A 26209-nucleotide genomic window follows, 5' to 3' on the forward strand; every position below is an offset into this window, starting at 1 on the left:
CGTTGAAAAAAAAAATTAAAAAAAAAAAAAAAAATATGACATAGAGTAAGTATGTAGCCAACGTATGTTGAAGGAAGAGGTCTGTGCAAGATTTAGATGTAGAATAAAGTAGAGGTAATCCTCCTTCTAGAAACTTTCATAGTGTCCTATAGAACCGTTAAGAATTCAAGCTTTGGAGGTTCCTGGGGCCCCTGTGTGGCTCAGTCGGTTAAGCGTCCGGACTTCGGCTCAGGTCATGATCTCGCGGTTCGTGAGTTTTAACCCTGCATCATGCGCTGTGCTGACAGCTCAGAGCCTGGAGCCTGCTTCAGATTCTGTATTTCCCTCTCTCTGTCCCTCCCCTGCTCATGCTCGCGCTCTCTCTCAAAAAACTGAATAAACATTAAAAAAAATTTAAAAAAAAAATTTTTTTTTTTTACATTTATTTCTGAGAGACAGAGCGTGAGCAGGGGAGGGGCAGAGAGAGAGGGAGACACAGAATCTGAAGAAGGCTCCAGGCTCTTGGCTGTCAGCACAGAGCCCGACGCAGGGCTCGAACTCACAACCACGAGATCATGACCTGAGCCGAAGTCGGACGCTTAACTGACTGAGCCACCCAGGTGCCCCGCCCCCCCCAATTTTTTTTAACAGAAAAAAAAGAAAAGGATTCAGGCTTTGAACCAGAATGCCTGGGTTTAACTACACTCTGCTACTAACTAGTTTATGAGCCCTTGAGCAAAGTAATGAACATCTCTGCACTTTGTCACCTATAAAACAGAGGCAATATTAACAAGTAACACATTTGTTACGAAGATAAAATTAGTTAACATACGTAATACACTCAGTCCAATGCCTGTCTGGCACAGGAAGCCCTCTCTAAATGTGCCTACTGACCACTACTCTCTTTTGTGATACTTATAATTTTAATTATACAATCACATGTGCATTTTAAAAAATGATCCTCCTCTGCTAACTTGTAAGCTCCTGAGGGTAGGGACAAAGTCTGTTTTATTTCCCAAAGCATTTTCAACACCTAGCATCGTGACAGAGACATGCTCCGTGAATATTTGTAGACATGTGCAAACAAAGGGCAAGCCAAAGGATCATTAAATATCTACTATTTGAACAGAACATGCATTTCTAGTCAAGAAGGAGGCTACACAATGGGTGATAATAAGGATAATAGGAAAAGGGTGTCCCAGCAGAAAGGACAGCCTCTTGCATTTCCTTGGACATTTAGCAAGGGAGTGAACAGGCTGCGATTTTTCTCTGGGCAGAAAAAACTCTAGTGCGTGCACTTCTCAATTTGATTTGCTCAGTTTTTTTTTTTTTTTTAATTTTTTTTTTAAACGTTTACTTATTTTTGAGACAGAGAGAGACAGAGCATGAACGGGGGAGGGTCAGAGAGAGAGAGAGAGAGAGAGAGAGAGAGACAGAATCTGAAACAGGCTCCAGGCTCTGAGCCATCAGCCCAGAGCCCAACGTGGGGCTCGAACACACGGACCGCGAGATCGTGACCTGAGCCGAAGTCGGACGCTCAACCGACTGAGCCACCCAGGCGCCCCGATTTGCTCAGTTTTTAAACTGACAGTTTCCACAAGATACGGAACGCACTGCTTGGGGTTGTCGTCCCCTCGGAGCTCTGGTAACAAACCGAGTTACTCATTTATTCATTTTTAGATGACGGGATAAAATATTTTAGGAAAGAGAGTGCTCTGTGACACGTGAAAGTCATGCAAAATTCACATTTTGGTGTGTCCATAAGTACATTTTACTGGAACACACACATGCCCATTCATTACAGCTGTTTCGTAACTGTTAACAGCTTGCGTTGAGTAGCTGCCATAGAGAACCCTCTGGCCCAGAAAGCCTAAAATATTTACTATCCGGTCTCCTAGAAAGGACGTCCGCCTACCTGCGGGGGTTGACGATGTTAAGTACTACGCAGGAAAATAAAGCAGGGAAGGGAAATAAGAGGGCGGGGGGAGCGGTAGGACTGCAATTTCCGAAAGCGATCGGGGAAGACCTCACTCAGGTGACCACAGAGGCGCCCCGGGCCGAGGCCGGGGGAAACCAGCAGCTCTTACCAAAGTAGTCGAGCCAGTTCATCTCGCGCAGCACCTTGGGGAGCCTCAGAATCTCGATGTTGTACAGGTTATCCATCTCCTTGAGGAGGTTCTGCCTGTCTGACTGAATCTGCTTGGATCGGATTTGCACTGCGAGAGGCAGAGCCGACAGAACACGGGTCACGAACGCGGCCCGGAACCCGTGCTGCCCGCACCCCAAGCCCGCCGGGCCCCCGCGATCGCCCCGGGGTAGCGGCAACGACCCGGGCGCCGCCCCTTACCTTCACGGTCGAAGTCCCTAAGAAAGGAGGCGAGCTTCCGGCTCCGTAACGAGTTGGTCTTGGCGACCCGACTGCCGCCCTTCCTAGCCGGAGCCATGGCGCTCGGGTGGAGGCTGCGGGGAGCTGGGGACGCAGACACAGGGGGTCAGCGGCCGAGATCCGGGAGGGAAAGTACGGGGGCCGCGGAGGAGCGGGAGAAGGCGGGAGGGCGCCCCACAGGTAGGGCTGGTAGGAGGCCCTGTCGTTGGAGGCCCGAGCATAAAGGAGTCGCGAGGCACGTACCTGCGGGTCGCGATATGGGCTGAAAAAAACCTCGCTGCTGCAGCTGAGAGGAGGGAGCGGCTCCGTGGCTATCCGGACGTGCGACCGCCGCCACCAAATTCAAACTGCCACAGACTGACGAATGAGAAGCCGCTGTCTTAGGTGGGTCCCACAACATCCAATCACAAGGAAGCTCCGCGACCAGGCCGCCCGTCCACACGTAGGACTACAACACCCAGAAGGCATTGCGGTGACGACATAGGTTCGCGACTAAGCAGCCTCGCAGGGGCATGCGCAGCGAGACTGCGGGCGCTTGGGGGCAGCCCTGGCGGGTCCTCAAAGCTTGACCGTATTAGCTTTCAGTTTTCTCGCTGGTTTACGGAAAGGCAGCTTCAAGGAAAGGAGACAAGATTCTGGCTCGGGAAGCGCGCGTTTGGAGAGAGCCCTCCGGCCTGCGGAATCCGCGGTCTGAAACCGCGGAGACTGCCTTAGCCGCGGACAAAACCTCCTCCGACGGGTAGAGCGGACACCCTTCCGGAGGTGGGAGACGAGGGCCCGGCCTCCGAGAGCCCCTCTGAAGGTAAGACAGCGCCGCGCGCCAGGACTTCCTGTCGGAAGGGATGGACAGCCCCCCGCGAGGAGACCCTGACTTAGCTGAACCTCACTTGAACACGAGAATCACTCCTGGACCCGGTACTTCCCCCGCCCACTTGCGGCCCTAATGCTGTTGTTGGTTTTTTTCTTTTCTTTTCTTTCTGTTTTTGTTCTCGGCAGAAGATGACCCAAGACCAACCTCTGCTTGCGGTGCAGGAGGCCCTGAAGCAGTGCTTCCCGGTGGTGGAGGAGCAGCAGGGCCTGTGGCAGAGCGCGCTAAGGGACTGCCAGCCCCTCCTGCTGTCCCTCAGCAACCTGGCAGAGCAGCTGCAGGCGGCCCAGAATCTGCGGTTTGAGGACGTGCCACCACTTCGGGCCTTCCCAGACTTAAAGGAGCGGCTGAGGCGCAAGCAGCTGTGGGCTGGCGACACTGTCTTGGACAAGTTAGAGGAGAGGCTGTAAGAGTTCAATGCCGCTCCTTCTTGGCGGAAAAATGGGAAAACTTGGTCTTTAATAAGTAGCCAGTATCAGTCAGGAGAGAGTTTTCTCCCATACTTGAGAGAATGATATTTGGAGGTGTCCCAACCTTCCCTCCTCTGTTCAACCTTTCCCTCCTTCCAACCCTCTGCCCCATTTGTTGCGCAGCGGGACCTCTTGTCAGAAAGTCATTTTATGGCATTTCCATTGCCCCATAAGGCATGGCAGTGGTGGCCTTAGGAGAAGTTACAAAAGGAGAAGAGAAAGGCCATAGAGAAAGCTTATTAGCCCCCTTCTACAGTTCTTTTGTAAAAAGCAGTGAGGAATTGTACTTTAAACTTCAGACGTGCTAAGAGTCAAGGGTTTTACCCTGGTATCATCTCATAAAATCTTTTCAGATCTCTAACTTAACCTCACTTCATCCCATTTTGCTGGTGAGGAAACCGAGGCTCCATCAGATTGCCTGTGGTCACACAACTCGTAAATGGTAAAGCTGGGATCTAACTCAAGTTTACCTGATGTCAAGGCCAGAGTGGTCCGCTGCCACTCTGTTCTGCTATACGTTGATGTCTCTGTGCCAAGTATAGCACATCTCTAAACTCTTAGTATGCCGAACGGGAGACCCTCTAAGAATTCTAAGTATTGAGGATAGACAAGAGGCAGGGCACGTAGGCCATTCCTTGACTAGAGCAAGAGAAGGTTCTAGTGTATACAGTCTGTGCCATAGACTACTTGGAAATGGTCAAAGATGGGGCCCTTCTTTGTATTCATTTGTACAAAATACATTCATGAAGCCTTTACGGGATGCCGAGTGCAAGGTGCTCGGAATACAGCAATGAACCAGACTTAGTTTCTTAGTTGATTAGAAGAGATAGACCATCAGTCAATTAAATTATGTTGTGGTATATTCTAAGGTACTTTTATGTCAGTTCTTGACATATTTGTGAGGATTGGGCTGTTACTTTAAGTCTATTTTTTTTTTTTGGCATTCTTTTTTTTTTTAATTTTTAAATGTTTTATTTATTTTTGAGAGAGAGAAAGAGCGAGTGAGCAAGCAGGTGAGGGGCAGAGGGAGAGGGAGGCACAGAATCTGAAGCAGGCTCCAGGCTCTGAGGTGTGAGCACAGAGCCTGACGCAGGGCTCGAACCCATGGTTCATGACCTGAGCTGAAGTCGGACACTTAACCGACTGAGCCACCCAGACGCCCCTAAGTCTGTTTTTTAATTGTGAGTCAAGGCCACACGTTTTGAAAGCCCCAGTTCTAGGTTAGGGAATTCTTTGTCCTTTTGGAAGTTGTAGCCTTCTTCTTGGTGGCTGGTCCCTTGGAGTCACCAGTGGAATGATAAAAATATTTACCATAAGGTGGGTACTTTCCTACTGGGCATTTTATATGCGTTATTGCACTTAGTCCTCATAAGATCCCGTTCCGCTCATTCATCCATTGAACAAGTGTTTGTCATTGTGTGCACCAGTGTCCGTGTTCTAGGTACTTAGGGTGTGCAGTGAGCAAGACAGACCATTTTTATACGTGATTGAGAATAAGTAACTTTCCGAGGATCCACAGTAGTCTGTGCCTCTGGAGCAATTTTTCCCATTGGAACATTTGGCAATACCTGGAGACATTACTGATCGTCATAGCTCGGGGAGGGTGGGGGCATGGTTTGCTCCTGTCATCTAGTGGGTACAGGCCAAAGATGCTGCCCGACGTCCTAAAATACACAGGGCAACCTCCCCACCACAAAGAACCATCCAGGCCAAAATGTGAGTGTGCTGAGGTTGAGGAACCCTGCCTTAGGCCTTTCTCATGATATTGCCTAATACGAGACTTCTTTTCCCCCAGAAGCGCCCTCCTCAAGGTGCGTGACACCGTCAGCAGCCACGTGGAGCGAGTGCTTCAGACCTATGAGCAGCATGCAGACACGATTGGCATGGATGGTGTCCTCCAGGCTTCGGTTGTGAGCCCTTCGGTGGCTGACATGTTGGAATGGTTGCAAGACATTGAGAGACATTATCGAAATTCGTATCCTTTGCACATGTTTCAGGCAGCGTCCAGAGCTGCTTCAGGAAATCTTTCAGTTTTCGTGAGATTATACCACTACGTAGTATGGGTCAGTCAGTTCTCTTTGATCTCTGAACTTAGAGAAGAATAAAGCAGGGCAAGTGAGGGATGAGCATGGAGTCCTGACTTGAAATAGGGTGGGCAGGAGAGGGCTCACTGGGTTAGTGGCATTTGAGAAAAGACCTAACGAGAGCGAAGGAGAGAGCCATGTGATATTTGGGGGAAGCGTGTCCCAGGTAGAAGAAACCGCAAGTGCAAAGGCCCTGTGGGGGAGAGCATGCCTGACATGTTCATGAAATAGTGCGGAAGCCAGCAGGGCTAGAGCGGATGAGGATGGGGAGCCTAACAGGAGACACGGTCAGAGAGATGGGGCTGGACCTCATAGGGCCCTGGAGGTCTTTGAAAGGATTTTGGCTTTTGCTCAGAGTGAGGTGGAAAGCTGTTAGAAGGTTTTGAGAAGAAGGATAACATAATCAGCCTGTGTTTTCTCACAGTATCACCTGGCTGAGTTCGGAGGAAAGACTTGGGGTGGTGTGGAGCCAGGGGAGCTGCAGGAATACCACCAGTTCATTGGAGTTCTGGCCCTTTTCTCTCAATTCTTTTTTTTTTTTTTTTTTCCTAATGTTTATTTATTTTTGAGAGACGGAGTGTGAGCAGGGGAGGGGCAGAGAGAGAGGGAGACACAGAACCCGAAAGGAGGCCCCAGGCTCCTTGCTGTCAGCACAGAGCCCAATGCGGGGCTCGAACTCCTGAACCATGAGTTCACGACCTGAGCCGAAGTCGGCCGCTTCACTGACTGAGCCACTTAGGCGCCCCTCTCATAAGTCTTGCCTGAATCACGCATCTCCGCTCTGGCTTCAGTTTCTGCCTTCATTTGAGTAACTCCCCAATCCGCCCTTCATTCTCATTTCTAGCCTTGATGTTCAGCTTCCCGCAGCTGCCTCCAGCCGGGTCGCTCCTGGGAGCACAAGCTCCTCGGTCCTGCCGCCACACTCAGTCCCCTCTCCCTCCAGGTGTAGGATCAACCCTGTGTGATCATTGTGTGGGAACTCCAGCAGCCCCTTCCCCCTCTCCCTCTCTCTTTCCTTTTTCACTGCATTGGTGGCAGCTGTGGCGGTGGCAGCTGTGGAGGCAGTGGGACAGCCTAGGCGGGGGAGCAGTAGCCGCCGCCAGTGTTACTGAGCGCTGACTATGTGCCAGGTACTCTTCTACGGCCGCCTGTCAGGTGTTTTGAATCCGTTTCCTTGGCGCTTCTTGTATTTTTCTTCTCTATCTGTACTGCCTCTTCCATAGTCTCTTGCCTCTCATGAGGCCCCTTGATCTATGCAGCCTCTTGACAGGTTTCTCGGTCTCTGCCTTCTTTCCCTCTAAGCCGGCTCCGGCTAGGGACCTCAACGGTAGCCTGAAGACATCTTTGTTCTGCCTGTTGCCTATAGAGGAGTTTTCGACAGCTTCCAGAATCCCCATGTGGGTCTTCGGTGCTCTTTGTGTTCTGGCTCAGCCTGCCTTCTCGGCCACCTTTCTGACTGCTGTGCGTGTTCCAGCCGGCCAGATTGGAGGATTTACTCGGCCCTGAAACCATTCCATGCTTCCTCACTTCTGCACCTTATGCTTTTCTTGCCAGCTGGAATCTTCCTGAGGCCCTCCAAATGGGAGGGACTCGTCACTCAACTTCTGAACCGCCACAGAGTTTCCTCTTTTGTGTCCCTGAGATTCTCCCTTTCTACTTTCTGGTTTTTCTGCTCAGCGTGGTGAGATCCTAGATTGTCGGGGTGATGTTTCATCCCTCTGGCCCTGTAGCACTGTGAGTGAAGAGGTGCTCAGCAAAGATGTGTGACATAGGTGAGTGCGAGAGAGCTACCCTTTACCCTTCTAGCTTCTCGTAGCTCCCCCAGGGTATTTTTCCCTTCAGCATATTTCGTTGTCTTTTTGAGCAGTCCTTAACTTCCCCGGAAGTTACCTGAAGAGAAAGTGCCTCCTGTCCTCCATCCAGTGGGGAGACTTGGCCAACATCCAAGCTTTGCCCAAGGCCTGGGACCGGATTTCAGAAGATGAACACCAAACCCTTGTACAAGGTACTGGTTTTCATTTATGCCTCCATGTCTGCTTTCTTTCTCTGTGTCTCTCTGTCTTACAGAGATGCCCTTGCAGTGCCTGCATATTTTTTATAAATCTTATATTTTACGTTCCCTGGAGAGGTGATATGCCACAGTTTTTCTCTCTTCCTATTCCAGATACCCTACTGAATGTTTCCTTCTTCTTGGAAGAGTAAGGAAGTGGTGTGTTTATCAGCATACTAGTGAGACACGGTTGAAGGCTGATACTGGTGCATTCTGGTATTTCTAAAGAAATGTCAGTATTGTAACCTAACATACTTGAAAGATTAGTGCCTGGGGCCGGAGGAGTAGCCCTTGGGAGGGTTGTGTTAGATGTTTCTAATGTTGCAGCCTCCCCCTGCTCTGTCATGGTTGAAAGTACGTGGACGCCCCTTGCCCTTTTCTAGGCTCGGGAATGGATGATGGAGGCAGAGAGAATGCAGGAAAGGCAGTGCAAGAGAACACTGGGGGCAGGAGCCACAGCCACAGATGTGGTAGGGAAGGAAAGGACGGGGGAGAGAGTGGCATCCCTCTGAGCATCATCCAAAGCTCTGAGCTTGGTTGACACCCGGCCCTGTTATGTGTATTTGTATCAGTACCCGATTCCCTGACGCAAGATGATTCTTCTTGATGATTTAAAGAAATAAGGGTGATATTGATGGAAGACAGTACAGATCTTCCTCGACCTATAATGGTGTTACATCTTGATAATGTCATCATGTAAGTTGAAAATATCGTGAGTCAAAAATGCATTTAATGCACCTACCCTACCAAATGTCATAGCTCAGCCTCGCCTGCCTTAAATGTGCCCTGAACACTCACATTAGCCTACAGTTGGGTAAAATCATTGAATACCAAGCCTATTGTATCATAAAGTGTTGAATATCTCGTGTAATTGATTGCAAAACAGAAGGGTGGTATGGGCACGGAATGGCTGTATACGTTGTGTACCCTTGTGAACTTGGGGCTGACCGTAAGCTGGGGCTTGCTGCTGTCACCCGGTGTCACAAGAGAGGATCGGACCGCGTATTGCCAGTCCGAGAAAAGATCCAAATTCAAAATCTGAAGTACGGTTTCTGGTGGACACGTATTGCTTTTGCACCATCGTAAAGTTTGAAAACTCATAAGTCAGAGGCGTCTATCATTGTCCAGCTGCTTTAGCTCCTCGTCGTCATTCAGTTTCCGGAGTCCGCCACCAGGGGGAGGTGGCGCAGCATGAATCATTCTCCGTGCTTTGTCTTCGATGGTGTTCCTCTGTTCCCTGTCTGAGAGTTAAGTAACTGGGCATAGTAAGACTGCTAAAATGATGGGGGTTTTTTTCTGACCAAAGCTGGCACCTGATTTTCCACATCCCTCTGATCTTGGAGTAGCTGCACGGTGGGAGAAGAGCGCCCAGAATCAGGCCATCAGCGTTATTTCTGAAGCCCAGTGCCTTCATCTGTGAAATGGTTGGGTACTTCCAGACCTGTCAGCTTCCTAGGCTGTGGGAAAATCTGGGTCACTGGATGTAGAGAGGCTTAATAAAGAGTGTAGATATTTTTAAAATGAAGATGAATTTTTTTTTTTTTTTACTACAAAAGTGATCTATATGCTTTTTAAAAAATCAGAGGAAAATTGTAGGAAAAATTTTAAATGTAGAAAAGTATGAAACACAAACTCCATCAGAGAAATTTTGATATATGGCTCTTTCTGTGTCCATATCCACAAATTAAAAAAAAACCCACAAATGTGGCATCATTTGTATATACTGTTAAATAAACTTTTTATTTTTTTAATTATTATTTTTTTAGATAAACTTTTATTATTTTAAAAATTTTTTAATTTTTATTTATTTTTGAGAGAAAGAGCATGAGCTGGGGAGAGGCACAGAGAGAGGGAGACACAGAATCTGAAGCAGGCTCCAGGCTCTGAGCTTTCAGCACAGAGCCTGATGTAGGGCTCGAACTCCCAGACTACGAGATCATGACCTGAGCTGAAGTCAGATGCTTAACTGACTGAGCCACCCAGGTGTCCCTAGATAAACTCAAAAAAAACTTTTTTAGCCATCTTTTCACTTTCGTATCTCTAAAAATAGCTCAACACAATATACACCAGTGTACATCTCATATACAGTTTTAGGAATGTATTATATCTTTTGTTTTTCCAAATCTTCATGTATTTCTACTTATAAAGATTGTACATTCTCATTGTAGACGATTGAAGTATTACAGAAAGTGAAAATGCACACTGTCTACTGTTTTTAACAATATGGTAGACGTTCTCCCAGGAATTTAAAAAATCTATCACATACGTTAATAATCATAAATAAAACTTAAAAGACATTTGGGTGTCAGGCCTTATGATGTGCTGTGGAGACAGATGAAAGAGATCCCTAGAAAGGTTTATGGTTCAACCAGGGAAAGATTTAAACCAGTGTTTCTCAAGCTTTAACGTGTATAGAAATCACTGGGCTCTTGTTAAAATTTAGACCCTAATTTTGTAGGGCTGGGGGGCGGGGGCAACGCCCTAGATTCTATGGGAGCGGTGGGGTGTTCGTTCTGAAACTAGCTGTTAAGACTGCAGCCTCCATCTTGGTCCATCACTCCCTCTTGGATCCCTCACGCTGGGAGAAGTCAGCTGCAGTGTTCCAAGTCGGCCCTGTGGAGAGCTTGTGTGAGAGACCGATGCCTGCCAGCAATCGCGTGACTGAGCTTGGAAGCAGAACCCCTGCGCCCCTGTGACTTAAGCCTTCTGGTGAGACCACAGCCCCGGCTAACAGCTAGACTACAACTTCACGAGGACCTAAGACAAAGGCAACCAGCTGAGCTGTGGCCGGATTCCTGACCCATGGAAACATAATAAACGTTCGTTTTAAACCATTAAGTTTTGGGGTAATCTGTCGCATAGCAATAGATAACTAATGTAACGAGCAAATGGGTTTTTTTTTGTTTTCTCCCAAATTTTGCACAAACTGTAGCATACTGTGTACTCAGCTTTGCACCTCTCCCCCCTCCCCCAATTACTGTATCTCGAAGGTCATTCTATGTGAATACATAAAGAGCTTCCTTAATTTTTTCTAGAATAGTCGCATATTTTTCTGTTGTTTGGGTATACCATAGTTTATTTAAGTAGCCCCTTACCAACGGACATTTAGGTTGTTTTCAAAGTCTTAGTGTCTTATGGGTCTCCACCACCTTCCTGTACTCCCACCCCCGTTCGTTATGCCTGTTTTCCCTGGAATTTTTCAACTAGCTAATCCCACTGCACCGGCTCACCCCCAATAAAGAAAGAAGTCTGTTGGTATTTTTACTGGACTCCTATTTAACTTCTAAACTAAGCTGACTCATAGCAGGAATGCTTCCAGTGATCCCTCCTTAAGCATGCCATAGCATAGGGGTTGAGATATTAGATGGGAGCTCTTTTCTGTTTCCTTTAGTTGGGGAAATAGACTCTCGGGGGTCAGAACCCCTTCCCTGTCAGTGAGACAATCTGTTGGGATGAAATGAAGAATTTAGGATTCTTTCTTTCCTGTCTCTACCGCATCCACGTTTAGAATTTGACCTCAAAATTCTCATGGTGGAGAAGGGGTTTTTCAAAGCCGGTGGCATCATCCTAGGCTCTGAAGAGGACTTCTGCCCTGCCCAAAGAGTGTCCAGATTGCATGGTGACTTCATTGTCTGACTTTAATGTGGATGATAGGAGCCAGGTACCATCCCCAGCTGTCCGAGTGCTGAGTTGTTGTCGGTCCCTTCTCTCTGTGCACATTCGCCCGGGAGGGCGTGCATCTAGAGGAACAAGCTCAGGGAGGAGAGGAAGATGATACACTTGGGAAAGTGTGCTGAATCGTGAGTGACCCAGACCTGGGTTCAAGTCTCAGCTCAGCCTCTCACCAGCTAGTCTTGGGGAAATCCTCTCTCCTCTACAGTTTGTTCGTTTGTGTAATGGAGATGACGGTATAGGTCCTTACAGGACCTAAGTGAGAGGAGACATGTAAGGGGTTTGGGTAAATTTGTAAACATGTAAGGGGTGGAAATTTACTACAGACTCTGAGTCACCTAAACGGGTAGCTCTGTGATCCTCTTTAACACAAGCCGTGAAACAAGTAGGCTCTGAGACCTGGTGCATTTCCTAAGCGCCCATGGCTTATCAGTGACATCGCCACATTTTGAATCAGGGTTTTCTGGGCTCTGATGAGAGGAGTCTTTTCCCTTCACCACCATTTCCCCTCTGCTGCAGAGGGCAAATGCACCCCAGCCACCCACTCAGCTGTGACAAGAGTTGGGGGTCTGCATGGGACAGGATTCCACTCAGAGGTGAGTGCAGTGCTGACCCCATCAGGTGCGGCAGTGGCACATGAAAGCAGGCAGGGTTCTCTCTGGGTGGCCGTGACCTTGCCAGTTAGCCCCCCTTCTGGACCCATAGCCAGGAGGGCAGGAGTGAGTCCCTAGACTGTCTGCCAGAGTCCTGCACCTTTGCCCTTAATGCCAGGGCTGGGAGGAGATAGCCAGTCCTTAAGGAATGATGGGTTTATCTTCCAGGCACTCTCTCTCCCCATCATTCCTGAAACGCCGCTTGGTTTCTATAGAGTGCAAAAGAAAGCCTTTTTTTTTTTTTTTTTTTTTTTTTTTTTCTTCTTCTGAGACTGGTACCTGGTACAGCATATTAGGGCCCCAGCCCCAGAGATTCTGATCTGGCCTGTGTGAGGAGGGGCTAAATGCCTGCATTCTTATCAAGCACCTTTATTCTGTTGCAGGGTCATTCTTTAAGAAAGAGGCTTGGGGGGCACCTGGGTGGCTCAGTCAGTCAAGCAGCTGACTTTGGCTCAGGTCATGATCTCACAGTTCATGAGTTTGAGTCCCACATCGGGCGCTGTGCTGACAGCTCAGAGTGTGGAGCCTGCTTTGGACTCTGTCTCCCTCTGCTCCTCCCTGCTCGCTCCCTCTCTCTCTCTCTCTCTCTCTCTCTCTCAAAAATAGACATTAAAAGAATTTTTTTCTTTTTTTTTTAAAGAGCCTTAATCCAGGGCTGCCTGGGTGGCTCAGTTGGTTAAGCGTCCAACTCATGTTTTCAGCTCAGGTCATGATCCGGTAGTTTGTGAGCCGGAGCCTTGGGGTGGGCTCTGTGCTGACAACAGAGCCTGCTTGGGATTCTCTCTCTCCCTCTCAAAATAAGTAAATATTTAAAAATAGAGAGAGAGGGAGAGAAAGAAGGGAGAGAGAAAGAAAAAGAAGGAAAGAAAGGAAGGAAAGAGAGAAGAAAGAAGGAAAGAAAGAAAAAGAAAAGAAAAAAAAAGAGAAAGAAAGATGGCTTTAATCCTAAGAAAAAGCAGCAGAGAGAGAGGGCTGGGAGTAACTTCTGCATACGGCACCTTATAGTCTGCCGGATCTGTATTCATTCCTTCAGAGGCCTCCCTGCGTGCCCAGCACAGAACCGATTGCTGGGGATACAAAGAGACAGAAGTACATGGTCCAGCGGGCCAGGCAGATAGGTAAGCCCATGTTAGAATTGCCGTCATAAAGGACGTGTGGAGTGCAGATGGAGAGTGACTGATTCTTTTGGTAGGTTTTTGTGGGAGGGAAGAAAGGGGAGTGTAAGAGTAGATCCCGAGCAACCTAATCTCAGCGAGAATCTTCCCTCCGGTCTCTAATGGAGAAAGTAACCGGGGAGGGGTGAGCATGGCCCGCTTGTCGTCATGTGAGCAGAGAGCAACCCTTCCCGACTCTGCCGTGGGCAGTAGTTCTTAACTTGCACAAAGAGCCCAGACTAATAAATCCACCACTCAATTGCAATCCCCACAGCGCGTTTATAGGCAGCAGCTGACTTTTATCAGCTAGTTTGTTCTTTCATATAAGCAGGGTTTTATGAGGGTCTCCTGAGCTGGCTCGTAACGTGGTGAAAGTCTGCAAAACTCAGCCATAAATTCCCAGCACCTGCCAAGCAGAGGATGCTATTTTCCAGGCACATTTTGTCCAGCTGGTGGCTCTGTCCCCTTGCCCGGTTTGCATTTTTGCACTTGTCTCTTTAAACTTGGATTTGTTTTTCAGCTCTCTGCGGCCTCTTTAAAGGCAACTGAAAAATGAGGGGTAGGGAAAAAGAACTAGAAAGTTACGTCTGTGCTAAAAATTACCCCTGGCTTATGTTGCTCTGAAAGCTGGTTCTGATCCCACTGCTGAAACAGAGACATCAGGCTTCCCGGCCACACGAACCCCAGGGCGGGGGACTGGAGGACAGTGCCAACCAAGCCCGTTATTAATATTTTGACTCTTTCCTGGGCCATCACCCTTTGTACTCACCATCCTTGGTTGTCAGTTCCGTAAACTAAAGGAATAGCTCAAGACGCCTTTTTCCCAAATGGGGAAAAAAAAAAAAAGGCATGACATCTTTTCCCAGCACTTCGAACTCCCCCAAGACAGAGATACAAGTTGAATGCCCTCCCTCCTCCAAATAAGGCAAGACCTGGACGCTCTGAGGATGCTGGTTGGCCGAGGTGGACCGGGTTACTCGGGAGAGCTACAAATGCCCCAGCGGAGCGTGCTGTCCGTCTAGGAAACATTGAGTGTGGCTCCAGACCTGTTTGTCTTTATGTTTGCAGCTTCTCTTTGTTTTGGTCAGGAGGTCATCAGGGCCGAAAGAAGACCCCTGTGGCTGCCCTTCACGCGACTTCCTCCTTGGCTCACTTTCCCTCGATCCCACTTCAGGGTGGCTTCATGGACACGTGACCTGTGCATCTAAGGGTCACCCGCCTTGGCTAAATGCTCTGCCGTCACCTGCTGGACATTCTTAATAGCTTTTGGACAAGAAGGGGGGATTTTCATTTGGCACTGGGCCCTGCAAAGTATGTTGCTGGTCCTGCCCTGCTTCCTCCTAGTAGTAGCTCCCTCAGACCTGTGGACAGACCCTCTCTCCTCCCAAGTCTGAGCCTGCGCAGAGCAGATGACTTATCCATCAGTGAGGAATCTGGCCTTGCTCCACTCCCAAAGGCTCCTGTTACCCGACCTTCTGGTTACAGGCCATCCCCATCATGTGACCATGTCTTCAAAGGCGCTGAAGAGGTGCTTCCCAGTCCCACTCAGCTGCTCCTGGCCCATTGTCACCTTTCAGAAATGATTTCTGGCTAATGCACTCCAGCAGGAGGAAGTGGGGGTCTAGGAGCACCCTAGGGCCAGATGATGGAAATCAAACAGGCCAGGAGTGGACCCCCACCCCGACAAAGAGCCACAGACCAGGCCAGGCAGAGCATCCTCCCTCCCCCAACCCCGCCTGGCGTGGGTTTCCAGATCCACCCGGCATTGCCACACCAGCGGAAACGGCGGTTGCTGCCCCAGCCAAGCCCTAGGACTGTGGCGACAACCCCGAATGGGCCCAGCCACCACATCAAGGACACAGCTCCACCCTCCTCTCTGCACCCCCTCCCACCTCAGGCTTCCCCGCCTCTCTCCTTCCCAGGAACCCAGGGCGTAACCTCTGCTTGGGATCAGGGTCGGTCATGGGCCTCTGCAGCTGCTGCTGCAGTGTGGGGGAGAAGGTTCTGGACCGGCAGTGGGGACGTCTGCCACTCACCCCTGTGGGACCTGAGCAGGTAACTTGACCTCTCTGGACCCCACTGTCTTGATCAAAAGACCAAAAACACAGTGGGGTGGACAAAAGTTTCAACTTCGTAGGGCCACTGCAAAAAAGTAAATGGGCTGATAAACGTGAGGAAGAACTTTAAATTGTATACAAGTACAAGTCATTTTCCTCTGAGAAGTGCCGGGGTGTAATGGAAAGGATTGGGGAACCAACAAGAATAATCGTGTAATTACTATTTACTGAGCAATCTCTCCGCTTCATGCTTATATCGAGAGCTTTGTATCCATTATAACAACCCCGTGGGGTAGGCACTGTTTCCCTAAGGAGCCGGATTTAGGAGGGTCGTGTGATTTCTCCAAGGTCACACTCTCGATCTGCAATTTTCATCCTTGACGAGCCCCAGTATTCAATCTACTGCATAGTCGTCTGAGACAGACCTGGCGGGGTGTCCCTGGTCAAGTCATCTAAACCTCTCCGTGCCTCAGTTTCCTCCCCTGGGCAATGGAGACCATTATCTCCCTCTGACAACCACCAGGATAAAACAAGCCCGTGTGTAGAGCACACCCAACATGGTGCTGGGTACGTCGTCTCTCCCTAGCAACTCTTGCCTCAGGAGCTGCTCCGGGCCGCATGGTGGCTGACACCAGCCCTGAGCAGAAGTTCCCAGCATGGGCCTGAGAGTCCCTGAAGCAGGCAGGGGTTCTGGTGACTGCTCGGTGAGGGAAGCGTTGCTCACATAGGAGAGGAAGGTGTGTCATTTCCTGGCTGCATTTGGCTACACTTCAGAGGCAAGGGCGGTGGATGTTGAGACTTCCCCCAGCCCAGGGCAATCTGGGGACCTGCCTCATTTCTGTGTCTATCCGCTGAAGTCACCGTCATTCTCCGTGAGTTACCAAAGCATGAGGATTCCACGCCACTGCATGGGGGCAAGTGCACCAGGTGCAGGGAGCCCTGTGGACGTGCGTGAGCATAACCAGTGCCAGTGACGCACGCTGTGGACCCGCCGCTTTGGTCCAAGGCGTGGGATCCGAGGGCACTCCTCCCCCGTGGAGGACTCTAACCTAATAGCTTCCTCCAACTCACCACCCCTAGGTCTGGCCGCGGGGGCCAGCAGGAGACTGCCAAGCCCTGGAGCTGCCCTCATTTATACTCTGTGTGTAACTCTGACAGAGTCAGGGAAAACAGCCTCTCCATCGGCGAGGATTTAAGAATTTAGACCAGGGGAGCCTGGGTGGCTCAGTCGGTTAAGCGTCCGACTTCGGCTCAGGTCATGATCTCGCAGCCCGTGGGTTTGGGCCCCACATCGGGCTCTGTGCTGACAGCTCAGAGCCTGGAGCCTGCTTCGGATTCTGTGTCTCCCTCTCTCTCTGCCCCTCCCCCCCCCCCAAAATAAACACACATTAAAAAAAAATTTAGACCAGTGGTTCTTATTCTTGGCTGCACATTGGAGTCACTTGGGGCACTTTAAGAAGCGCCAATGCCTGCATCCACCCCCACAATTCTGGTTTAATTGGCGGGAATGCGGTCATTTTAAAAGCACAGCCCTCTCCCCCATGACTTTAATACGTGGCAAAGGCTTGAGAACAACTCATCCATTTAAAAATCTGTCTTTGAGTGTCTACTATGTGCCAGGTGCTATGCTGGGCTCCAAGTTGACCTAGAGTCTGGACCTCTACCTGCATGGAGCTTGCATCCTGGTGGGGAGTGACAAAGGAGGCAAGAAAATGGATAATTTTGATGGTAAGAGTAATGGGATAGACTGACTTGGGGAGGGGCCAAGAGGGGCAGAGAAGGCTTTCTGAGAAGGTAATGTGTGCACAAATGAAGTGAAAGAAACAGAGATGCGTTATCTGGTGCGATGGTTCTCAGAGTGTTGTCTGGGGACTCGGGCCCCTTTCAGGGGATCCGCTGGTGAAGACGTGGCATAACACTGAGACACTGTATGTTGTTTCTACTCACGTTCTCTCATGAGTGTACAAGGGGGCTTTGCAATGCCCCATGATATGTAATGACATCATTGCTCTGACAGCTAATAGGACACGTGCTTGTGCGCTCGACTGTTTCAAAACATTCTTAGATTTAATTTCTAATAACCCACGTAACCCTCATAAACACAAACAGAAGCTCTTTGGGGGCCTCAATTTTTTTTTTATGTCTTAATCCTTTTGATTTAACAAGTAAATTACTCAGTTTTTCTTTTAATTTTCTTTTTTTTTTAACTTACATTCAAATTAGTTAGCATATAGTGCAACAATGATTTCAGAAGTAGAGTCCTTAATGCCCCTTACCCACTTAGCCCGTCCCCCCTCCCCTAACCCCTCCAGTAACCTTCTGTTTGTTCTCCATATTTACGACTCTCTTCTGTTTTGTCCCCCTCTCTGTTTTTATATTATTTTTGCTTCCCTTCCCTTGTGTTCATCTGTTTTGTGTCTTAACGTCCTCATGTGAGTGAAGTCATATGATATTTGTCTTTCTCTGACTAATTTTGCTTGGCGTAATACCCTCTAGTTCCATCCACGTAGTTGCAAATGACAAGATTTCATATTCTTTGTGATTGCCGAGTAATACTCCATTGTATACATATACCCCATCTTCTTTATCCATTCATCCGTCAGTGGATATTTGGGCTCTTTCCATACTTTGGGTATTATTGATAGTGCTGCTATAAACATTGGGATGCATGTGTCCCTTTGAAACAGCACACCTGTATCCCTTCAATAAATACCTAGTAGTGCAATCGCTGGGTCGTAGGGTAGTTCTATTTTTAATTTTTTGAGGAACGTTCATACTGTTTTCCAGAGTGGCTGCACCAGCTTGCATTCCCACCAACAATGCAAAAGAGATCCTCTTTCTCCCTATCCTCGCCAACGTCTGTTATTGCCTGAGTTGTTCATGTTAGCCATTCTGACAGGTGTAAGGTGATATTTCATTGTGGTTTTGATTTGTATTTCTTGGGGTCTTCAATTTTAAGAATGTAATGGTGCCGAGGCGCCTGGGTGGCTCAGTCAGTGAAGCGTCCGATTCTTGATTTCGGCTCAGGCCATGATCTCATGGTTCATGAGATCGAGCCCCATGAAGGCTCTGTGCTGACAGTGCGGAGCCCGCTTGGGATTTTCTCTCTCTCCCTCTCTCTCTCTGCCCATCCTTCAGAATAAAATAAACATTTAAAAAAATGTAATGGGGTCATGAGACCAAAAAGTTTGAAAACTGCTGATCTGATGGAAAAGTCTTTCAGAGGGTCCTGCGGTGGAAGCCAGCTTGGTGTGTTCAGAAAGGAGCAGGAAGGCAAGGGGGGCAGCGTGGAGAAAGGTGTCAGTGGCAGATGAGGTGGGAGGGGAAGCCCAAGGCCAGGCATACGGGGACCTGGAAGGAGGGTCACCCCAGGCGGAGGAGGACAGAGAGGCTGTCCAGATGTGAGATAGAAGATCAAACCAGGGCTCCAGCAGTGGAGATGAAGAGAAGCCCATTCCAGAGAGGTTTGGAGGGTGGGGTCAACCAAGCTGGTAATAAATGTAGGGAATGAGGGACAATGGCTTCAAGTTGTTAGCCATACACCAAGGTCGGGGACACAGGAGCTGAATGAGTTTTGGGGTGGGTGGTGGGAGACAGCATATGAGTAGTGTCAGGGGTGGGGGGATGCCCAGCCCATTTCTGGACAGATAGGTTTGGACATCATCAGAGGAGTCAGCACTAGAGTGATAAAGCTTTGGGAGAATGTGTGCAGAGAGAAGAAGAGGCATCCGAGGGACCTTGTTAGGGAATCTCACCGTGGACTACATGGCCCAAGTTGATGTCAGAGAGGGTCAGAGGAGAACCAGAAGGTCCTGGGGGCCAGGAGCCAAGGAAGGAGAGTTCCAAGAAGAGAGGAAGGTCTAGGCTGGTAAGAGTGCAGAGGGGTTCTGTAGGGTAAGGACAGAACCACACAGGCTATGATCTCTGTAAGAAGAATTTCTTGGTGGGGAGAGGGGTGCCTGAGTGGCTCAGTTGGTTGGGGATCTGACTGGCTCAGGTCATGACCTCACAGCTTGTGAGTTCCAGCCCCTCATTGAGCTCTGTGCTGACAGCTCAGAACCTGGAGCCTGCTTCGGATTCTGCGTCTCCCTTGCTCTCTGCCCTCCCTTTTCATGATCTGTCTCTCTCTCTCTCTCTCTCTCTCTCTCTTAAAAATAAAAAACATTAAAAACAATTTTTTTTTAAGACGAGTTTCTTGGAGTGCCTGGGTGGCTCAGTCAGTTAAGCGTCCAACTTCGGCTCAGGTCATGATCTCACGGTTTGTGAGTTTGAGCCCTGAGTCGGGCTCTGTGCTGACAGCTCAGAGCCTGGAGCCTGCTTCGGATTCTGTGTCTCTCTGTCTCTCTCTGCCCCTCCCCCCGCTCATGCTCTGTCTCTGTCTCAAAAATAAATAAAACATTAAAAAAAAAAGATGAGTTTCTTGGGTTGTAGGGGAGCTAGCTTGCATGGACTGAGGGGTGACATGGGATGAGGCCACGGAGTGAAGAGTGCAGACTTTCAAGAGGGAAAGGAAGACAATAGCTTGAAGGAGATGTAGAGGCTCTGTTAGAATGGAGGGGACAGGAACTGTTTGTGTAGGTGAGAGGGGATGGTTGGTGGCACCGAGTCCCAGGGCACAGGTGGAGAGGCTGGCTCAGGCCCGGGCAGGGAAGGACACAAGCAGTCCCAATGGGTGTGGGGGGGAGGGAGGAAAGGGAAGGAGCATCATCTGGGTGGCAGGTAGGAGGCAAGGTGGTTTGCTATGGGGCACCAGCCAGCGGGGGCTTGAAGAGAGAGGGAAGGTTTGGACGGCTGCCAAGGAGGCTACGTGAGGAAGTTTCAGAGCTCACAGCAAGCCTGGCTTGGGATTCTTCTGCCCCCCCACCCCCCTCCACCCACAGTGGACCCAGAGGCTCAGAGGACACCACAGACTGGCTTGAAGAAGGACTTCCCTTAAAGAGCTCCTCATACCTTCCCCTAGTATTTCCCACTTACCCTCTCCATATTGGGAGGAAATGGACGGAAGAGAGGTAGGAATTAACATCTCACTTGATATGGGGAAATAGAGGCTGAGGGAAGGGAAGCCTTCACAAAACTGAAAGCAGCCAGGACCATAATGCAGCTGTCGTTTCCCTGAGTTGGGACCCACGGGGTCGTGCCTTCAGCAGAACCCTCCTCCTCCTCCCCGCCAGGGCTCCCTCCCAGGCTTATCCACCTTGACTCCTCTTCTTTCCTGCCTCCTCGTTCCCCTCCCCCATCCCACTCCAGCGTATGGTCCCGGGGAGGTGGCCCTGTCCACCCCTCTCACAAATCTGTCCTTCCCTTTTCCCGCTGCCGGGACTGTTGCTGCCTCTGCCCCCAGTCTCCCCCCTTCCAGTCCACCCTCTGCCAAGAGGGTTGCTGCAAAGTAGAGCTCTAACTATGTGGTCCTCTTACTTCTGAAGTCTTTCAAAGATTCCCAGAGTGTCCAGGTAGAGACCCAAACTCTTCATGAAACGAGCAGGATATTCACAGCCTCTCCTTAGCCTGCTGACCCCTCTCTTCATCTCCCAGCATACTGCTCAGGTCTCCCCTGCCCCCATCCCTTTGTCCGCAGGCTTCTGCCCAAAAGTCCTTCTCCCTGTATCCACCCAGGGACGTTCTATTTGCTTGCGGTTGAAACATCACCTCCTTTGTGAAGTCTGCCTTGATTACCCAGGCCGAGTCGCCTCCCTCATCTGAGGCTTCCCAGTACCTCATACTCCGGGAGAACAGCCCATCCCGTTCTATGGTGACCAGCTATTTATACATCGATCTCCTTCCCCTGGACTGTGAGCTCCTCCAGAGCAGGGGCCAGGCCCAGTCCTCTGTTATGTCCCAGCAAGGAACAGAATCGGGAGCCTCATGGGTGCTGAAAATGGAGGAAGAATCAATCAGTGTTCTCATGGATCTTGTGTCATCAGTGTGGGAAGCACTGCTATAGCTTGTTATCTGGTTTTGTACAATCCAAAAGTGCATAGGGACTCAAAGACCCAGGGAAGGGGCTTTGCAGCGCGTGGAGGAGGACTCAGGCCCCCCCGGGAGCAAGAGCGTGTACAGAGGACCATGGCACCTTGCTTCCAGGTGCCCCTGCAGAAGCCCTCCATGAAGCCATTAGCCAGCACCACTGGGGAGTCACCCCCTGCCGGCTGGGCCTCTGGACAACACAGACCCTAGAAGCGCTGATGGCCAGGAGGCCCGAACGAGGTAGCAATCACTCATCAGTTCAGGCTGGCACAAGTCTGCCCTGTCCGGCGGCAGGGGGCTGCATGGAATGAACCCGGCTCCGAGAAGCCTTGGCTCCCCGAGCCTGCGTGACAGCCCAGACAGTTAAAATGGTTGTGCACAGTCACATCTGCAGGTAATTTCTGCATCCATCTGCACTGGAATGGATCTCAGTCAATTAATTAGAACAACACCCTCTGTCCCAGCGCCATCTCTCAGGAGGGGGGCGGGGTGCCCCGTGTCCCCTGGAGAGCACGTTGCTCAGGCTCTGTGTTGGAACCCACTGTCTCCTAGTGGGCTCTAATTGCATTAGGGGGAACCATGAGGTCAGCCGGCATGCTCGTTCCGGTCGGCCTGGCCCCCAGCCGCCTGGGTGCGTGCGCAAGGAGCTCCCAGGCCGTGCTGCCTGACATTTGCAATCGTTTAATGGGAACAAGTTCCATCTTTGAGCTCTGCGCAGCCTTTCATACAGCAGCCAAACTGTCTGCCCTAGACGGGACATAAATCCTGCTGGCGAGTCACTGGGCCAGTTCTCCTCCTGGAGCTGCTTCATTCCCAAAGCTGGCCAGGGGCAGCTCCTCGCACCCCGGTTTGAGAAAGACCCCAGGGAATGGATGGGGTGCAGAGGAGAGAGCACTGTACTGCGAGGCAAGGAGCATCATTCCAGGCTGGGTAAGCCACTTCACTCTCCGAGCTTTAGATGATACCTGCTTCTCTTAATTGGTCTAAGAACTAAAGGCCCCAACTATGCCTGACACCCTGCAGAACACAGAAAGTGCTTCTTTCCACACGTACTAGCTGGATGACCTTGGGTGAGATACACAGCTTCTCTGCGCTTCAGTGACCTCATTTGCAAAAATGAGACCGTGATGGAGTGCATCATCCACGGCGGTTGTGAGGCTAGATGTGAGCGTGAATGGGGTGTGATCAGAACGGTGCCTGGCACATAGAAAGCACTCAGCACACGTCACTATACACTTAGCACAGCTGTCTTTGGTTTTACTCCTTTGTAGGACACAGTTATAGGAGAAAGACCTGGTAAACACATTTCTTGGGATGTCTTGGAGGTTAATTCTCTCCTGGTGGGATCCTGAGCTGAGACGAGTTGCAGGTTTGGAGGAGAAAGGAGGCCAGTGGGAGGGGAGGACTGAGTTCCAGACTGACCAAATGTCTTATTCATTTAACAAAAATTGACTGAGGTCCTAGTGTGTGCCAAGTGCGAGGCTCAAAATGTACAGTTGATAGGGATGTCTATCCAGGATACTGTCACTCATGTGATCTGGTGATTTCATTTTCCTCTTTGCTGGGCTATCCATTTTCTGCAAATCACCCATGAAAGGGAAAGGCTCCCTGACACGAGCCCAGCTGAGGTTCTGGGTGCATCTCACTGGGGCACAGGTCCCAGGCCCACATAGTTCTAGGATCTTCCTCTGTTCGGGGCTTTCCTTCTTTTTCTGGTCCAAGCCCTCTTCCTCCAGGAAGTCCTCCGAGTTCCCCTCTTGACTGGCTCACGTATCCTGTCATCAGCTCCCCATTCTCTATCACTAACAACGTATACCTTGATGTTGCCCGGTTCCTTGTCCATGACCTCGGATGGGTCGGCACCATGTCTCTTGTTGTCTGCTCTTGTCCAGAACCCAGTAGATGTCCAGCACAGAGTAGGTGCTCCACAAATATTTGTCAAACAAAGGAGTGAAACACGGACTTTGGGCCTGTGACCAGGTGTAGGACTGGGGCCCTTGAGAGGTAACCAACCTCCACCTTGGACAGTCCCTCAGGCTTCCCCCACACCCAGCCAGTATGGACTATCTCCAGGGCCAATGATCTCACCATCTTCCTCTGGTTTCTGTTCTAGTTTCGAAGTCCCTATTGGTCAGGAAGTTCTTCCCGATGTCTGCCTAAATCTCCAGGAATAACTTAAGCCTGTTGTCCCACAGCCAGGCAGCATGGGGGCAGATGGGTGTCCTCCCTGAACACCTCTCCTTGCTTCCCTGAGGGAAAGACTGCACCAGGGACCAGAACAGGAAAGCGAGTGGGGGCGAGGGACAGGTTGGAAGTGGAACTTTCAAATGTCAAGCCCATGTTCCCGAGGAAATAGAATGTAGTTGTGGTAAGTAGGGCTTGGCAAAGCAGAGCTGTGTATGACCAGAATCTTAAGAGCTTCCCTGGTGGAGAGGCGCCCATGATGGAGGGGGGTGATCTCTCAAGCCATGGGCAGCCAGGCCTCCCCGAAGCATGGCAAGTGCTTGCTAAATGCATGTCCTGAGGCAGGGGGAATCCTGGAATGCCTACCAGGTGGTAGTGGAGGAAGCAGTGGGGTGGAAGTCTCCAGAACCTTCGCCTCCCAGGCTGGCGTCGAAAAGAGAAATGCAGACTGAGCTGGACAGAGGACCCCAGAACCCAGGCCAGGACTGCTCACCCCCCGGCAGCCCAGCAAGAAGAGCAGGCCCTGTGCTGGCCCAGAGAGATGATGAAATGGATTTACAGGGGCCCAGGAAACCGCAACCCACACTCTCCTCCCCACTTCTTCGCTCCTTAAAGTGATGTTTTCAGTCTCCCAAATTCATGCTGGTGATTCCAGCAGGGTCATGGTGGGACAGCCCTGGACCAGGAGGCAAGGAACTTGCAGTCAGGCCCCAGTGTGTGTAACCTTGGGCAAGTCTCTTCTCTCTGAGCCCTGAGTTATTTCTCCCATACGGAGTGGGTGAGGGGCGAGACGATGAAGTGCTTCTTGCTTTTTACAGGAGTAGACACTTTAGCATTTGGAGAGAAATCCGAGGTAGAATGCCCAGAAGGAAAACAAATAAAAGTGGGGCTGCTCTGGTTGGGGTGGGGGAGGGCCTGGGGTCCCACCATGCCCTTGTGCCTCTGAGCATCTCTGCCAAATTCATGGCTAGAAGCCATGGGACTGCATGGTCTCTAAGACACTTGTTCTCAAGCTCAGTGGGGCTCCTAAGCAGGTTAGGACTGGGAGGTTCAAGGGCAATGCTAGAGCCCAGTTTAGTAGTGGGGACAGAGGATGCTAGGCCCGCTGTGGCGTGCTTGTGAAGAGGACATTTCTCAAACAGAACTAGGTTCCTGGGGATGTCCTGCTCCACCTGAAGGACCAAAATGAACCACCTCCCTCCTGAAGCTGTGCATGGAGGCAGACCCAGACTTTCCTCGGGATGCCTTTGGGGACACATTGCCTAGAGGAGACTGATCTGATGACCTCTGGGGGCCTGCGCCTTGGGCAGGGACAGCAGGAAGCAGGCGTGGAGGAAAGCTCAGAGCACGAACCCCGACCCCGTCTAGAAGTGACTTGAGTCCTTGTGTCCAGACTTGCTCTCTCCTGGGGAAGCTAACTTTGAGAGCACCGGGCCAGCCCCTGCCTCCAGCTTCTGCCCCGGAAACCCCCTCATTCCACGCTATCTGCTTAATCCCTGTTAACAGCAGGCTGACCTCCCGCCTCTGCGGCCTCACATTGAGCCTGCCCCAGTCTTCACAGGCCTCCTTCGAAAAATAAATAAATACTCTCTCCATTATCCCATTAGCAGCTTCACAGGTTTTTCTGATATTAGTTCCCAACTCCAGTGAAAGTGGAAACACGTGTCCCGAAAAACCTCTGCTCGCCCACCGGCCACGGGGGTGGGGCGGGCGGATGCTAAACTCCAGGCAAGAGTTGGGCCGGTCCACCTGCAGCTGCGCCCCCCCTGCCTCCTCCCCAGGAGAGAAGGCTTCAGAACCAGCTCAGCTTCCCTCGAGCTGGGCCAACCCCAGCATCTACTGGAGGCCTCCCCACTCCAGACACAAGGAGCTGGAAGATGCAGCTTCCGCACACAGGTCCTTATTGGCTGTGTATCTTCAGGCAAAGCTCTTTACCTCTCTGGGCCTCAGGTTCTTTCTTAAAATGGAGATAGTAACTCCTATCTTGAAGGATTGGAGGACCAAAATAATCTGAGAGAACAAGGAAGGGTCTTAAAAGGCACAAAGTGTTTTGCCAGTGTGGGCAGGGTAGCTGGGAAATATTTTACTTTTCTGGCTTTTGCTTCTGCAGATTTAGAAAAGGAATCAGCCAGGCCTTCCCTCACCATGCTGTCTGACAGCCCAAGAGAGGGGCCTTTGGGAGCTCAGACACTCTGAGTTGGCCTGTCTGCCTTCCACTCGGTGCCGACCGAACTCCACTTATCACGGCCACAGCTCTCTGAGAAGGTTCTAGAATGCCAGACTGTTGGTTCCTCGAGGTGGGGCAGGGAGCTGCCCAGGGGCCTCATCAATACACATCGCAGGCCCCAGCACAGCGCAGAATCAGGCTGGGAGCTGGGGATGTGTTTGTTTCCCCACTCCATCCATCTCTTGGCCCTTTCTCCCTTCTTCTGCCCATGGCCCCAGGCAAGGGGCCCAGGGAAAGGCAAGGCCAGCCCTTTGGTCCAGGTGTGCAGGGGTGTGGGCTGCTTCTGGCTGCCCACTGGGCACCGGAGACGCGAGCAGGCAGGCAGGCAGGCAGGCAGGCAGTTCTATTAGTCTGAGCAGAGCCTGTCAGCAGCCAGGATCTGTCAACAGTGCCTGTGAGGTCACTGCTCTGCTTCCCTATTCCTAATGAAGTAGGACTAAGTCCCAGCTGAAGCCATCTCC

The 26209-nt window shown here is 50.5% G+C and overlaps 2 protein-coding genes across 2 annotated transcripts in view; one reads left to right on the forward strand and one right to left on the reverse strand.

The window, feature by feature from the left end:
* Nucleotides 1-2816, reverse strand: part of CDCA8 (cell division cycle associated 8) — a 15458-nt gene extending 12642 nt beyond the window's left edge. The window contains exons 1-3 of the mRNA XM_049617465.1: nt 2609-2816; nt 2327-2449; nt 2067-2195 (exon numbers count right to left, since the gene is read on the reverse strand). Of these exons, the coding sequence (XP_049473422.1) occupies nt 2067-2195; nt 2327-2449; nt 2609-2765 (409 nt within the window). The 5' untranslated portion in view covers nt 2766-2816. The remainder of the gene's footprint in view (nt 1-2066; nt 2196-2326; nt 2450-2608) is intronic.
* A 58-nt stretch (nt 2817-2874) lies between these two features.
* CC1H1orf109 (chromosome C1 C1orf109 homolog) lies at nt 2875-8524 on the forward strand. The gene is made up of 5 exons (XM_049617466.1): nt 2875-3167; nt 3362-3639; nt 5499-5678; nt 7674-7792; nt 7952-8524. Exons 2-5 carry the CDS (start codon nt 3365-3367, stop codon nt 7987-7989), a joined length of 612 nt encoding a protein of 203 aa, XP_049473423.1. The 5' UTR covers nt 2875-3167; nt 3362-3364; the 3' UTR covers nt 7990-8524.
* Nucleotides 8525-26209: the final 17685 nt, after the last annotated feature.

Source organism: Panthera uncia (genome assembly GCF_023721935.1).
Source record: "Panthera uncia isolate 11264 chromosome C1 unlocalized genomic scaffold, Puncia_PCG_1.0 HiC_scaffold_4, whole genome shotgun sequence".
NCBI classification, from domain to species: Eukaryota; Metazoa; Chordata; class Mammalia; order Carnivora; family Felidae; genus Panthera; species Panthera uncia.